The 15,847-nt window shown below is 44.4% G+C and overlaps 2 protein-coding genes across 2 annotated transcripts in view; both read right to left on the bottom strand.

The window, feature by feature from the left end:
* Positions 1-1,872, bottom strand: part of xpr1a (xenotropic and polytropic retrovirus receptor 1a) — a 94,821-nt gene extending 92,949 nt beyond the window's left edge. The window contains exon 1 of the mRNA XM_084675792.1: positions 1,630-1,872. The gene's annotated coding sequence lies outside the window, so the exon portion shown is untranslated. The remainder of the gene's footprint in view (positions 1-1,629) is intronic.
* A 3,395-nt stretch (positions 1,873-5,267) lies between these two features.
* Positions 5,268-14,202, bottom strand: lhx4 (LIM homeobox 4). Its single transcript, XM_084676114.1, has 6 exons — positions 14,124-14,202; positions 10,474-10,645; positions 8,092-8,294; positions 7,436-7,590; positions 6,624-6,795; positions 5,268-5,674 (listed from the first exon to the last, which is right to left on the bottom strand). Exons 1-6 carry the CDS (start codon positions 14,200-14,202, stop codon positions 5,268-5,270), a joined length of 1,188 nt encoding a protein of 395 aa, XP_084532240.1.
* Between the last annotated feature and the right edge of the window lie 1,645 nt (positions 14,203-15,847).

Below are 15,847 nucleotides of genomic sequence, written 5' to 3'. Positions count from 1 at the left end.
GCAATGGCATGTTGCAGCACCGGCCAACCATTAATGCAATCCTTTGCTCCCCACTCCCCCTAGTCTTCCAGTCGAGCTGCAAATCCAACAGTAAGCAAAAATACCCCTTCGTTTCTATCTCCTCCACCCCCCCACCCCCTCCTCCTCCTCCTGCCTCTCACATCTCCTGGAGGAGCAGCGCTGTAGTCCATGGCACCCCTCCAGAGGAAGTGTGTCTGTGTTTAGGTCAGCAAGAAAAACTACGTCTCCCTGCACGCACGGCGACGCTTTAACTTTTCTTTATCGACTCCAGCAGGCAACCGAGAAACACGGAGACACAACCCGCCTCACGACACACGCCGGTGGCTGTGCCTGTGGAGGATGTGTGGGAAATGTAGTTCAGATACTTAGCATAAGGGCTTTCCTGCCTGCTTTAATGCGACCTTGAGCTTGTCATTGAGAAGGCCGGTCCCAACACCAGTCCCCACAGCTCCATCACAGATGCCATCGCTCAGCCCACAGATGAAACCACAGGAAGAGGAGGAGAGAGACAAAAAACACAGTCTTGGCATCTAAGATTGAGCTGAGACCCATTCTAAATTATATCTGTTTTACATGTTAATATATTTCCCTCGTTTTCCCTCAGAGAAAACATGGGACGTTTTCCTTCAGGAAGTTTGTAATAAAAGCCTTTCGATCGATGATAATGGCATTTGTGCTTGTGTTTGTCATCTTTGCAAAAGCAACAGTGTAGGACTCTCCTAGATTTATTTGTATAGTAGTGCTGTAAGTGCTGTGTAAATTATCCTAACTGTCTTTGTCGCTCTTTATCTTTGTAAGGCAGCACTATTAGTAGCTATCCATTAAGGCCCACGAACCGTCTAATCAATGCCTGAGTAAAAATACAGCTCGTTTTGGTGGAGTTTTATGCAAACGTACACAGTCTGTGAGCTTGATGTTAGCTTTGGTTTTATGCAACGGGAATAGCTAAAACACACGCAAATCAATACTACCTCCGTTTGGAGAAGGACGCTATGCCTTTGTCTACAGAGAGAGACAGATGTCTTGGCTGCAGGTTGAGAATTCAAATGACTTTGAACCGGGCCTACATATGTTATAACGTCGTCATGGATGTTGACAGTAGCATTGCAGAAGCCCAAGTGATGCAGGGCGTTCAGATTGCACAATGTCTGGTCTGGTCCCTTCTATTAAAATCTCTGCAGGGTTAAACTAGGCAAAACAAGGCCCAAATGATGCCAGGAACAAATAGTTGAGGATTTGAACAGTGGTTAGACACTTATAGCTACATTTCTGTTTTGAAATATAGTCACATTGAGTAACAAGAACCGTGACTCTTAAACCCTTTGGCCCTCTGACCTCAATTAGGCTCCTGGTCGGAAAAAAAGGCGCGCACAGCATTAGGCCTACATGAAATTGTGTTGGTGATTACTATTTGAGACAGCCCTTGCGGCACTATTTACGGTAATTGTGCTTAATGACGTTGCGTTGGTTCGTGTGGCCTTCAGATTTCCGGTCATTTTACACAACATATAGGCTACAGTAGGCTCGGGCGACAAAACAGTGGCACGGCGGCCGGGCATTACATCATTTGGCACGGCAGCCGAAAGGTTTTCGAAAAACATAGCCTACCTTTGATGAGCTTTGGTTTTCTGCACGAAATTAATTTCTGGTGTAGGTCTTCCTTTGGCGATTAACTCCAAATTCTCATTAAAAGTTAACCTTGATAACGGCGTATATAACAAATGTGAAACAATGTTGTCCTCACAAACGGGAACGTTACTCGCGGCTTCCATTGTGAAGTGAACGAACAAGCTAACGTTACGTTAGCTAGTTTATTAGCTTGTGATCGCGTTACCCACAACAGGCTTAACTTTTCACAAAGTTAGCGATAACAAAGCCCACCAATTTAGAGGGAAGATATGATTGGTCAATTTACTGTCAATGGAAATGTGTCAATCGCCCCTAAATTCATAGCTGGACCGCCAATCATAGAGCTGCATTGCATTTTCCTCCCAACAACGGAGGAAGCAAGATTCTGATAGGGTGTCAAAAGGGGATTTTTTACATTGTCAAATTATGAATTAATAAAATAAAATTAGAACAGATTACTTTTAAAATATAATTTGTTGACTATATTAGGCCCTTTCTGAGAGATGAGTGGGCCCAGACATTTCCTCACACTGATAGAGATGCTGTCTGGACAAGCACAAACCAACCTGCCAGGATTCACTACACCAGTGATTCCCAACCCTGGTCCTCAGGGACCCCCTGTCCTGCATGTTTTAGATGTTTCCCTGCTTGATTCAAATGAATGGTCATAAGCAGGCTTCTGCAGAGCTGGATAACGACCCATTCATTTGAATCAGGTGTGTTGGAGCAGGGAAACATCTAAAACAAGCAGGAGAGGAGTGCCCTGAGGACCAGGGTTGGGGACTGGCCGGGCAGCTCAGAAACGACCCCTCCCCGCACGCAGGACAGTAAAGGAGGAGGGGGTGAGACACTGGAACCCAAACTTGAGGGGCGGCCTGAGCACATTGTGTCTCCTGCTGAATCTCAGGAACACACAGTTCAACCCGTGTGTGTCAGTAAGAGCCACAGACAGGCCAACAGACAGACAGTGTCTGTCCTGTATTTGCCCCCCTCTGTCTTACTGACCATGAAGCATATTTAACAACAAAAAAAGCAGTTTACAATTAATCAACAGTGTGGGAGGCGGGGCCGGTGGATTAGGGAAAGATTTGACTGTGTAAAACTACAATCTGGTGCTGGGTCTTTACTGTGTGTGTGTATGTGTGTGTGTGAGTGTGTGTGCGAGCGTGCGTGCGTGTGTGTGGTCGAGTACGGGTGGCAGATGTTCTATTGCCCCTCTCCAGGGGGGAGGGTGGTGGGAGGGAGGGAGGGCTGGAAGGAGGGGGAGGGTGTTGCGGGGGATGATGGATGGCCATATCCCAACAAACAAACAATCAGCATGTAAGAGAAGAGCAGGCAAACAGAACTCTCACTGACGCTGTGAAACTAGAAACCCTTTCCACGGCCTGTTGGAAAGAACTGGTGTATTTTCACATCTCAATACCCGGTACAACAAATACCCTGTACTACAAATACCCGGTACAACAAATACCTGGTACAAGAAACTTAAGTAAAGCAGAGAGAAACACCAGTCACGGTACCCAAAGACAATTCAGCTTTATTTTCCTCATATAGATTTGACTGTACACAGTTCATACCATTGCACAGAAGGCATAAATGAATAATTCGGTGCTCTCTTGTAAATCTTTTTCAAAGACACATGGCAATAAATAGAGCTCAGGAAACAAGACGATCGACACGTTCTGAAACTGTACAAAATTTACAACGATTAAGACGCAAAGTTCTGAGGCAACGTAGACTGAAAGGGAAGTATTTCCACTCGGGTTTCTGTTTAGTTTTTTTCCGGGGGTTGTTTTGCTTTCTGGCTGGCGGAGGTACATGATTTGGCAATTGATGAAAAATAAAATAAAAACATGAACAAAAAACTGAGAGAGAATTTGAACGTTGTTTTTATACCCATTATATTTTTTTACACTGAACCCCATGTATCTCTCTCTCAGGGCAATGAGGATGGCAATTTAGGCAAAATCTAAATGGACAAAACTACCAGTGAAGATATTTGATCGACAACTATTACTGGTATTACTTCAGCCTGTTGTCAGAATAGTGTGGCAGCATTTGTTCCAGTAAACACCAGTATATCTATCACCTGTGGTTCCTAACATGTATTCTGGAAAACACACGACGATCTATCAGATACTATGACATCTTCAACAGTCATCCTCTTAAGAGCAGAGCTCAGCGTGAAGTCACTTAATCCTATTGGCATGCATCTTGGAGGGGAGAGGAGAGGAGAGGAGAGGAGAGGAGAGGAGAGGAGAGGAGAGGAGAGGAGAGGAGAGGAGAGGAGAGGAGAGGAGGGGAGAGGAGGGGAGAGGAGAGGAGAGGAGAGGAGGGGAGAGGAGAGGAAAAGGAGGGGAGAGGAGAGGAGAGGAGAGGAGAGGAGAGGAGGGGAGAGGAGAGGAGAGGAGAGGAGAGGAGGGGAGGGGAGAGGAGAGGAGAGGAGAGGAGAGGAGAGGAGGGGAGAGGAGGGGAGGGGAGGGGAGGGGAGGGGAGGGGAGGGGAGGGGAGGGGAGAGGAGAGGAGAGGAGAGGAGAGGAGAGGAGAGGAGAGGAGAGGAGAGGAGAGGAGAGGAGAGGAGAGGAGAGGAGAGGAGGGGAGAGGAGAGGAGAGGAGAGGAGGGGAGAGGAGAGGAGAGGAGGGGAGAGGAGAGGAGAGGAGAGGAAAGGAGAGGAAAAGGAGGGGAGAATACTGACTGGATGAGACTTTTCGCAATGTAAATTCAAGCCTTTACATCAGTGTTGAAAACAAACACTTCTGAGAAACCTCTAAAAGGTACTTGTCATGCCCTGCAAACAGTTCACAACAGACAGACAGACAGTCATGCCCTGCAAGCAGTTCACAACAGACACATAGACAGACAGACAGACAGACAGTTAGGCAGACTTAGCACGGTAAAGCTAAGCTTTTTCCGTACATCTAAAAACACAAACACAGGGAACCCGACACTCATGCTGCCATAGGTGAGTTTCTCGACCATGAAACGCTGCAGTCAGCTAGCCTTGTGCCTACAGTACGCCCTGACCAATCAGGAGGAGTCTAAAGTGCATGGCCATGGAGGGGCCTGTATTGACAGAGGGAGAGACAAGCGAGAACCATCCTGTGAGGATGATCTCCAAGAGTCTGTGTCCAGATCGTGGCTTCCACGTTGCGGCTGATACCTGTCCCAGTCTGGCTCCTCTACAACGGATGACAACATCACCTCATACAAGCTGGAGATTTCGAGTTACAATAAATGAAAGAAAAAAAAAATACAAATGGTATGAAAAGCTAAATGTACTGTATGACAGTGGGAATATTCAGTCGTGTTTCGTTTGTGTGAGGAAGTCACACACACACCTGCCAGTCTCCAGCACACTGGTGTGGTCAGGTGGGTCGTTGCGGTCGTCTTCTTGCGATTGGCCAAAGGCAGAACTTGCCAGAAGAGTTCCTCTCCTCCTCTTCCTCCTCCTCTTCCTCCAGTATAAAATAAATAAGACACCACTCTCTCAGGGTGATAGAAATGTAAAAAGCCTTCCAACAGTCCAAACCCAATCCCAGTCTCTTCATTTCATCCTCCCTCCCACCCCCCTCCCCCTACCCCTCAAATTTGTTACAATGGTTTGTTCCAGGACTCCTCAGAACTGGGAATGGTCCATCTCGTCCAGCCAGGAGGCGGGACTAGTGGGGAAGTCTGGGTAGCCTGTGCTGCTTCCTGTGGAGAGGTCAGAGTTCGGCCCCCCAGCCATGGCCCTCAGGGCCTGCCCCACCCCCCCTGGGCCCCCCGGGCCCCCCGGGCCCCCAGGCCCCACCAGACTGTCCATAGAGAAGCCCAGGTTGTTGAGCAGGGGAGTGTGGCCGGACAGGGAGGTGATGGAGGAAGGTGATTGGGGGAGGCCGTAAGGACTGCCCGCCCTCATGTCGTGATAGGGCTGTCCAGCGGCGTCCAATGAGAAGCTTCCATTCAGCATGCCCCCGTTGGCCACGTCGCCCACGCTCCCGTAAAGCCCGTTGGTATGGCCCAGGTCAGACAGGATCTGGTCCTCTAGAGGAGAGATGGGAGACACCATCACTCAGCATGCGGGGGGGGTAGCGGGGGGGTGAAGGGGGGGTGTTGCTGTCATGTAACATAAATCTAATGATGCTGACCACTTTGTACAACTGTCATCTTTCAAAAGAATGAAGTGTGTTTATGAATGACATTTATTAGGGGGAGAGGAGGTGTGTTTCACTTAGGTAAATGAGCTGATCCAGCAGGTGTGAAGATCGCTGCATGAGGGCTGGTTGACCCTTTTGGTCGACTGTGAGACCAGCCGAGAGAACAAAGAAGGTCTTTGTGTGTGTGTGTGTGCGTGTGTGTATATGTCTGAATCTGTGTGTGTGTGTGTTAGCGCAAAATACAAAACAATATTTGTCTCGGCTCCCCGGGGCTGTTTCCATAACAACAATGCCCCTAAGCACTTTCCCTGTAATTGACTAAAAGCTTCAGGAACTTTATGGAGGTTCTGCCACGCTGTTTTCCGTTCTCGTAAAACGAGCCTCCTCTTAAAAGTGGCTTGGGACTTTTACGAGTCCCCAAAATGGGGCCCACAAACGTTAAATTGCTATAAAAACACATGGATGTCTGATATGTCGTTTGTACGGTTGACATGTCTCCTTTCATATTAGTTCCATCTTTGAGCCACAGGAAGAACAGCGTGAGTGAGATCGGAAAGAAACTAGAAGCCATTTTGGCTCGAGGCAGGTAAACAAACCTCCATCTCATAGAGAAGAGATTCCATTTTGGAGACAAATAGGAGCATTTGGCAGGTTTTGCTTATACAGATTGTGGTCACAGCACACGCTAAAGGAAGACTGTTGTGTTTCGTCGGCCATACATCAAGGTCAGAGTAAACTTGATCATCCCACAAATAGGAAAGTCATTGTTCTTGGCAACAAATAAGACCAGACGTCCCATAAAAAAGTTTGAATGAATGATCCAACATTTGCCTTACCCCTGAAGCTGAGCTCGCTGTCGCTGAGCCCGGCGTCGTCTGCTGAGCTCTCCTTTTCGGCTTTGGTAGCACCCCGGTTCCTCTTGACGCTCTTGTAAAACTGTCCCCAGCGGTGTCGACCGGCATCTTTCTTCAAGCGCTTCTCCTTCGCCCTGCGGTTCTGGAACCACACCTGAGAAAGAGAGAGAGAGACATTTTAAATCTGCAGTAGTTGACATGAAATACAACGTAAATTCAAATATGAAAACTGTGGTTGATTGACAGTGATAAAAAAAAAGGCAATTGGCTGGAACAAGTTTGCGAGAATTAAATTTGTTGGAAAATAGCAGCGCTCCAAAAAATTAAATAAAAAAAAGATTTCACTGGCACTAAGCTGTCGGTGTTGCCAAACACCTCTCATACCAACTCAAGAGCTCAGACTGCAAAAATAATCCTACGTATTGTTCCTTTAACCCTTGTGTTCTCCTCGGGTCATTCTGACCCATCAGTCATTGTGACCCACCTTCGTTTGCGACAACTTTACCACATACAAAAACAAAGGGAAGCATTTTCTTTTAACCGTTGGGCTGTCTCAGACCCCCCACATTGCGAAGGTTAAAAGAAAATTATTTTTATTTGCTTTTGTATTGGGTAAAATTGGGTAAACACAACGATGGTTCGTTATTAACCTTTTGGTCATGTGACCCGAAGGCACAAGGGTTAAATATCATCAACTTTTGTCATGCTCAACCCTCTTGCATATCAGACCAAAAGTTCCTCCTCCTACAGATCTGTGTTCCTCGTAGCAGGGGGGACCCTAAAGAGAGACACACCTGCACCACCCTCATGTCCAGGCCGGTCTCTGAGGACAGCTGCTCACGGACGTGGCGTGCCGGCTTGGGAGAGTTCTTGTACGCGCTCTTCAGGGTCTCCAGCTGCTTGGCGGTGATGGTCGTGCGAGGACGCTTGGCTCCAGCCTCGGAATCATCTGGAGAAAAAAATAAAATTAAATTAATAAAGAGTTTACAGAACTGAAATGTCTCTGCAAATTTTGGCTCGAGCCTCGCACGAGACCTGTCAAACGAGATGTTTCTGACACGCACGTTCTGCATGTCACATCTCAGGCCATGCCTCAACACACACACACACACACACCACTCTCTCCCCATTCTCCCCCACCATTCACAGAGATGGCAAAAGTAGACACATCCTTCACTCAAGAAGAAGAAATGCATGTTTAAAAAGACTCTGGTTAAGTACTGACAACCCTTTTTCACTCAAGTTAAAGTAAAGAAGTATGTTGTCTGACATGTACTTAAAGTTGTCACAACTAAAAACAAAACGTGCTGGTTGCAGAACGGAACGTTCTCGTGAAGGAACGGGGGGGGGGGGGGCGGCGTATCCGAACACAGCAAACGACCTCTGACCTCGGGCCCTGCAACAACAGAAAACACAGACAAAGCAGAGGAGGGCCGTGGCTGAAACCCACCATTTTGTTTGGCGGTCTCGTAGTCCTCCTTGCAGACGAGCCGGCCGTCCTCCATGAGGTAAAACTCGTCCCCGGTGGCAAGCTGCCGACTGCACATGACGCAGGCAAAGCAGTGCAGGTGGTACACAAAGTCCTGCGCCTTTCGCACCACCTGCGTTGGAGGGATCCCCTGCTGGCACGAGGCACACTTTGTCCCAAAACGCCTGGAAGAAACACACACACACACACAGAGGGAGAAAGAGAGACATCTGGCATCAGTTTCACACTCCACACACAGTGCAGAACCAGGTCAATATATTCCAATTGGGATGACGAAACAGAGAGATCAAGATTATACATTTTAACTCTTTGACTAAAAAAAGGTCAACGCAAAGCAGCCTCTTTAGCTCTGAGGGATAACGCCAGCTCCCTGGTGTCACGTGCAAAGATACATTATTCACCAAACCACCTCTGTTACACAGGATACAACTCAATTACTAGTTGCACTGTATCATTCCAGAAAAACAGCAGCAGCATGCATTTCCGTTGGGATGCAACCTGTGTTCAAGTTGATGGATGACTTGGATCAATGTTGTGTGTGTGTGTGTGTGTGTTGGTGTGTGTGTTGGTGTGTGTGCACACTGCCTACGACTGTGTGCATCTGAGTGTGGGCATGTGCATGAGTAGGTGTGTGTGCCTGTGTGTGTATTTAAATACGATTATATGAGAGATATAGAATTAATATGTGTGCTTCAGTACCCACATGGGTGGTGTAAGTGTGTGTGTGAGAGAGTGAGAGAGAGAGAGAGAGAGAGAGAGAGAGAGAGAGAGAGAGAGAGAGAGAGAGAGAGAGTGAGAGAGAGAGAAAGTGAGAGAGAGAGAGAGAGAGAGAGAGAGAGAGAGAGAGAGACAGAGAGACATTGGGCATGTAGCAGGGGAGGACCTATAAAGCAGTGAGTGAGGATCATCTGTAAATCAGCCTGCCGATACACCAATATAAACCCTTCCCTCTTCCCCTCGTCCACACACCAAGGTGAAGATTCTGTTGCCTTCCTGCCCCCTCCCCAAACCCTCTCCACCCCCCCCCACCCCCACCCCTCTCCAGCCGCCAGCCACGCTAGCCTACCCACACCCATCTTAAACCCCCAGTTTACCCTAGCCCCTCCACCCATCTTAGGCCCTTGCACTGCTGCAGGTTTAGCATTAACTCCCCCCCCCCCCCATCCTGCTGTATTGTCCCCTGGGCCAGCTAACAGAGTTAGCCTCCACTCTCTGACTCCGGAGCTTTTTAAGTCTCATTGAAGCTTCTGACATTAAACCCTCTCAAACATGATTTAGTAAAAGCCAGTGCTGATCCTGTTTTGGATAAAAGTCAAACTTAATTTTCTTCTTTAATGCCTCTGAAATTCAATCGTAAAAAAAAAAAATAAGAAAAAAAAAAAACACAGGACAGAGGAGAGCCCCCTAAAGGTTTGGAGAAAGAGAGGGAGAGTAGAGGAGAAAAGAAAAGATTCAGAGTTTCTCTTTTGTGTGTGTGTGAGTGTCTGCAAAGGGCTGAGCGGTGTAGCACCAGTGCTAAATTACATTTGTAAATGGAGTTGTCCAGGGAGTTGAAAGTTTGAGTGTTATGTGCTCTGTCATGTTCAGCATCAGGGCTCCACCATAAACACAACATGATAGCAGCACACTGCCCTCCGCCTCAGGAGCCTCACTCCAGGAAGCAGAGGAGGTGGTTCGGTCACTGTGCTTCTGTGATGATGCTGAATGCGTGGCTCTGAAGACAGACACCTTCTCTTTCTTGCTCAGCTTGGAATACTTGTGACTGTCTCCGCAAGCAAGGCCTTCCATGAAGACACAGTATTTAAGCTTGAGCACAGGGTTTGTTTTTTTAGTTTTTTTTTGTCAATCGTCTGCTCAAAGGCCTAAAAGCCAGCCATTATACCAAGGAGACTTTCTAGTCTTACCTGTAAATAAGACCATCAGGCTCAACCTGAAGATAACATTGAGCTTATTGGATTCACCCTATAATCTATGACCTGTAGCTCAGGCAAAAGTCCAGAGCCCCCAGCTAATGACTAGCCAGATCATGCATTTGCACAGTCAGATAGACCAATGCCCATCCTCCATCAATGGGTTTGCTTTTATTAATACCAGGCGAAGAAAGAGGGTATTTGAATAATCATAAAAGGTTATTAATAATAATAATATGTATTGATATTATTACTATAATAACCCCGTTTTTCTATAACTTAAAAATAAAGAACACCACACAGACAAACATTAAAATTTCGTTTCGCTGCTGAGGAGCAAAGGTATCTCTGGGCACCGTGGTTACGAACATTTCAACATTTTAAAAGATCACTAAAAGCTAAACAGAAATATTAAAAAAACATCAAAACTTACTTGAAGAAGTCCTCCTTGCAGTATACATTCCCCGCCCGCGAGAAACACTTGTCCGCCAGCGGAGTTTGGCAGTCGGCGCACTTGAGACACTTGGAGTGCCAGTGTCGGTCCAGCACCTTGAGGATGAACTTATCCAGGATGTGTTGGCTGCAGCCCGCACACTGAGGGATCTCTGCAGGGGACAAAGAGACGGACGACACTTTGATAAATTGGCAGTGCTAAATATTGAACACAGAATATCAAACCGGCAAGTGTTTCGTATTGTATTAGCACACGAGGTGCCGGAATGACGCGTAGGCTAAATAAAGACATGGTAACATTCACTGTAAAATATGGATGCTGTGTCTCATTTAATAATTAGTGGTGTCTTTTATTTTTCCAGGTTTAAAGGTACAGAAATTGTCGCTTTCCGGTCGCCTTCCGGCTCCAGTGGCTTTCAAATAGCAATCACATCATTGTTATATTGTAACTCTTTACTAACCCTGTCTAAATAATAATTATTTCAAATTAGCACAACCCACGATATTTGAAAGCGAGTTATCAAACAATCAATGCATTATATGTATCCAACCCTAGTCAGGTACTGCTAGGTCAAGTTAGCTCATTATTATCGCACAATTTGTCAATAATTAACTGAAATCTTTGTATATAGGCTGTATATTGTTTATCCATACATGAGATCCAATTGCCCAAATAAAATCTTAAATTATCTATGAGCATATTTAGGTTTAAAAAATATGGAGGGAAATGCATGTTCATCAATTGAACTGGTAGCATGTTAGGAGAAGCGTTATGCTAAATAGCTCACTCCATACCCGAGGGTGAGGTCACCAGGAGACTGGCTTCGGTTGGAAATTGACACCTCTACCTGGCAGGTAAAACAGTATAAGACGATTCCACGGGAAATGTGGATGAGCGGTTTTAAATAAAGTTGACTGAGCTTGTAGTGATCTGATCATTAATCCAATCGTATGTGGGCCTACACCAAGCTCCTTAGACCTACACAGAGGTAAACGGAAACACAGACACACACACACACATTGTCCTTACACATACATGTGATGCACCTTTAACACCACATGACATTTTGAAGAATACAGTCTCAAATAAACTTCTCTTCGACGTTTCAATGTGATGTAATTCCTAAGAAAAAGCGAAACAAAAATCTGGAGAAAAAAAATGGTAGCCTAATTCATTGGAAATTTGGAAGAAAAAATAAACCTGGAAAGTGACATTATAGTTACTACCACAATAGACTATATTTTCAAAACACTTTGGTATATGGTTTATGTGTTTACAAAAGGCTTATTAAAATGTTACCGTGTGTAGAACCAACACTTGCATGATACATTGATTAGGCCTACTATTCAACTTTCCCCAACTTATTTAACAACCGTTATTTAGGAGCACAAGTAACGCTATAGTGCTGAAAGGATACCAGCACAACTTTTAGCACGTCTCAGTTTCTTGGCAACGGTCTGACTCGATGTCTAATTGCGCCCTGCACTCCCCCCCCCCCCCCCCCCCCTTCTCTATCTTTCTCTCTCTCACACACTTTTTCTTAATGCTTGTAAATTTAACAATTTCTCATCTATGATCTCTTGTAGAGAGCCTAAAAGAGGTCTTAATTTCTTGGCGAATATGACCGTAGGCTACATCCATCTATCATGCTTCTCTGCTTTGGACAGGCTCTTATCATGTCTGCGTCCACATACCGATAGACAATCAACCATAATTTGATTTGATCATTGTTATAAAAAACTATCAGATAGAAAACGTTCAACAGCCAGTTTAAATACGTATTTGTTTTGGATCAGTTATGATATCAGATAGGCCTATCACATTTTTTACATAAAAAAAAATACATAACCCAGTAAGAACAGATTCTAGTCTGTCGAAAAGTTTTATAATAATTGCCCTTATTTCTCAAAAGCAGGGTAATGCCATATCGGCCTTGATGTTTAGATAATACTGAATTGCTTTTATTCCTAAAGCAATCTGGTATTAAATAAATCCACCATGGAGACTCCTGTATGCACCACAGGGGGCTGAGTGGCAAGATCTTTACTCAATCTTTTAATCTCCCTCGATTTACAAAATTAAAGAGCATACGCCGACTACATATACGCCTATTTACACTGAAGGCCTATATTGGCTAAATACATTCTACATTCTTCCCTTTCCGAGTCACTAAAGTTAATATAATTTAATGACAATATATAGTACAATAGTCAAGTTAGGAAATGAAGAACAATTTAAAATTAATAACCCACGTTATGCTAAATTAATTGGTAATTGTCACCACGAATCTAAAATGTTTTTTTTTAATTGTCTCGAATATTAAAACATTTTATACACCAGGCTAAATAACTGACATAGTGTTTTGAAATGTACGTAGAAAACATGTCTCATTTAGTCACACAAGCAAGGCTATATCACTCAGTATTAACCTATTTCAACTGGATTAAAACCGACTGTATATTTGGAGAGAATAGCTACAACAGATGACGGCCATCTGTACTCTGCGTTTTACCGGCTCATTTTATGAATAATTGGGTCAGGAATGTATCCAATTGTAGCTCCATCTTGATTGCACAGTTTGAAAGGGTCTGGTGCAGATTATCATTGTGGAGATGATGAACAGATGCGAAGAAGATAATAGGTAATTCTCCCCTTTGAAGCTGAGAAGTGGAAAAAATTATGGAAAACACTTCTTAAATTTGACGCAAGTTAAAAACGTCTGGTTATTTTAAAATTTAAATAAAAACGTTTTAATGACATATGTTACGAGACAGTTACAAGTGTGCTGATATTAACCTGCCATAACAAGTCATACAGGCCTAATTGCGTAATCTTCACAAAGCTATCGTTGAAATTAAGGCATCGCTATAAAATAATTAGGTAGGCTACATGGTTGAGTAATAAGTGTCAATCAATTAAAGTGGGTCCGGGGAGTGGGCGATGACAGCGTCTGATCTCGCAACCATGGCCAGACTCGTAGACAAATAAACAGCTGTCTGCGTTGTCTACCAGACTCAATCTGTACTGTACACACAGTGGCTGAGTGGAAAAAGAGCTCTAAAGACGAAAGACAAAAAAGTTATTAAATAGTCTATGATGTAGGCACATAGACAGCGAGTATTGATTATTTCGAAACATGTGGCAAACTATCGGTATGCTGTATGTGTTCCATTATCAGATGGTCTTCCTCTATTGTATCTGATAATTTAAAAAACGTGCATGGTAGCTATACCTATAGGCCTATAATTAAAGCCTTGTAACTGTGCTAAGCCATTTTATTATTCCAGAAGCGAGAGAGATAGACTACATTTAGACAACTGCGTGTGCAGCGTAAAACAGACATGTACAGCTGTCTGTGGAAGAATGCGTATCCCATTGAATGTTTTTAAGGGATTTTGAGAATAGAAACGTACACGACGCTCAATAAATTGGCTAGCAGGACTTATCTATATATTTCCATATCTGTCATGCTATGGCCTTGATCTGCTAGGTAATGTCTTCCATCCTCTGCTTCGAGTTTCATTAACCGTTACATATTTCCAGAGGGATATCCTGCAGCATTACACAGTCTGCCTGCCAATGTCCTGATAAAATAATCAATAGTTTAAGGAGAACGAAAAAATCCTTACGTTGCATTGGCACTCCGAGTATCTCCGGTAAACCCTTCACTGGATTCTCTGCTGGTAGAACCGCCGCACTTTGCATCATCGTGATCCAAACCGGAGTTTAGACACACACACATACACCCACAACGCGGTGGGCTCGGGCTCCCTGCTTTTTTCTTGAGAAAAGATATTCGGTGACACAAAACTGAACCGGGGTAGCCTCTATCAGGCGATAGACGGGCCCTCGGTATTACTTGCTGTCCCGTTAAAGTCCGTTCAGTTATTTCTTTCTCGGGATATTGTCCGTGCGTTCTGGATTTCGCCGTGCTCTTTTGGTGTGGATCACACAAGCTGCTTGATTCATTCACACTGCAGCGGAGGCCGTGACGTCAGCGCGGCAGAGGCCCCGCCCGGGGCCAATGGGAGCCTCGGACAAGACAGAGATGAGCGGAAGAATGTTCCACTGGAGCGCAGGTGTGCCAAACGGAAAGAAGGAAGAGGCAGAGAGAGATGGAGAGAGAGAGAGAGAGAGGGCTCTCCATTGCCAATAAATGCAGCAGGTCCACAGATATTTTGAGGGGAGGTGAGGTTCTTCAAATATCCTCCAGATTTTCTTGAGATGCTTGAAATGTATGCAAGTGATAAAAAACAACAACTAGGGAGGTGAAATTACTAGACTAACCATTTTGAACGTCATACTATAAAAGCCCACCACACTTCCGGATTTAACAATGATACGTCTCTTCTTGTGAAGACTTTGATCTTTCCTGTGTCAATGTCACGCACTAATATTTGGGTTCAGTAAATAATAAGACCGTCTAAAAACAAATAAAGAATCCAAACCAGACTAATCAGTGAGTGGGTGTCATATCACATCCTCATCTGTTTTTATATAAAAACATAAGTCAGATTTGGAGCACAATATTCGCCCGCGTGTTTTGCACACGTAGCCGATAGGCCTTGGTACAACCGGACGGCAGAGCCACCGTCAGAGCGCCATGCAGGTGGCACAGATATTAGAAATCCGTGCACAGTGCTGCTGACACTGTTCATTTCAATTCCACGTTTGAGAGACTGTTCCAGGATAAGATATTCCCCCCGGAGAGTTCGTAGTTCAAGCTAGATGAACTCAATCTTCGCTTCCAATTTTCTTCAAGCATGCAATAGAATGCACACGGTTACCTTGTTGAGTCCGCATCTTGGGCAGGTTTGAAGCTACACTGCTCACTACGGTTTAACCCAATTGTAATGGCACGAGACAATCATTTGAAACTGGTGAATATGAATAATTTGTGAGAATACCAGCCTGCATTTAGATGATCCCAGTTTTCAGCACACCTGGGTATAGTCTAGGTGGTATGTGTGAAAAAAGTTATTATTGATCAAAATCACTGAAAAATATTTGATCACTAATTCAGATGTCATTTTATATCATTGCACAAATGTGTAATTATTTTCAATGTAGGCTACCATATGTAGATATCCCTGTCAATAACACTTTTTTTAGCAATCCGGATATAGCTATAGTCTAAAACGGCTAAAAAAGAATACCAACAATAGTAGGCTATTAGGAAAAAAATATATCACATTACAATTTTATGAGTATGTTTTAATAATATTGTTTAAATGTTTATATTAATAGTATCAACAGCATTAATACTATGCATACAATCACACTAGTCTAACGTTAAGAATTACACAAATAATTTGGGTTATTGTAACCTTTAAGGCTACAATCACTATTGTGA

The sequence above is a fragment of the Hypomesus nipponensis genome, chromosome 16 (assembly GCF_054491055.1).
Source record: "Hypomesus nipponensis isolate SF chromosome 16, ASM5449105v1, whole genome shotgun sequence".
Classification (NCBI taxonomy): Eukaryota; Metazoa; Chordata; class Actinopteri; order Osmeriformes; family Osmeridae; genus Hypomesus; species Hypomesus nipponensis.
Note: the sequence above shows the minus strand (reverse complement) of the source record. Positions and strands in the feature narration are given on the sequence as shown.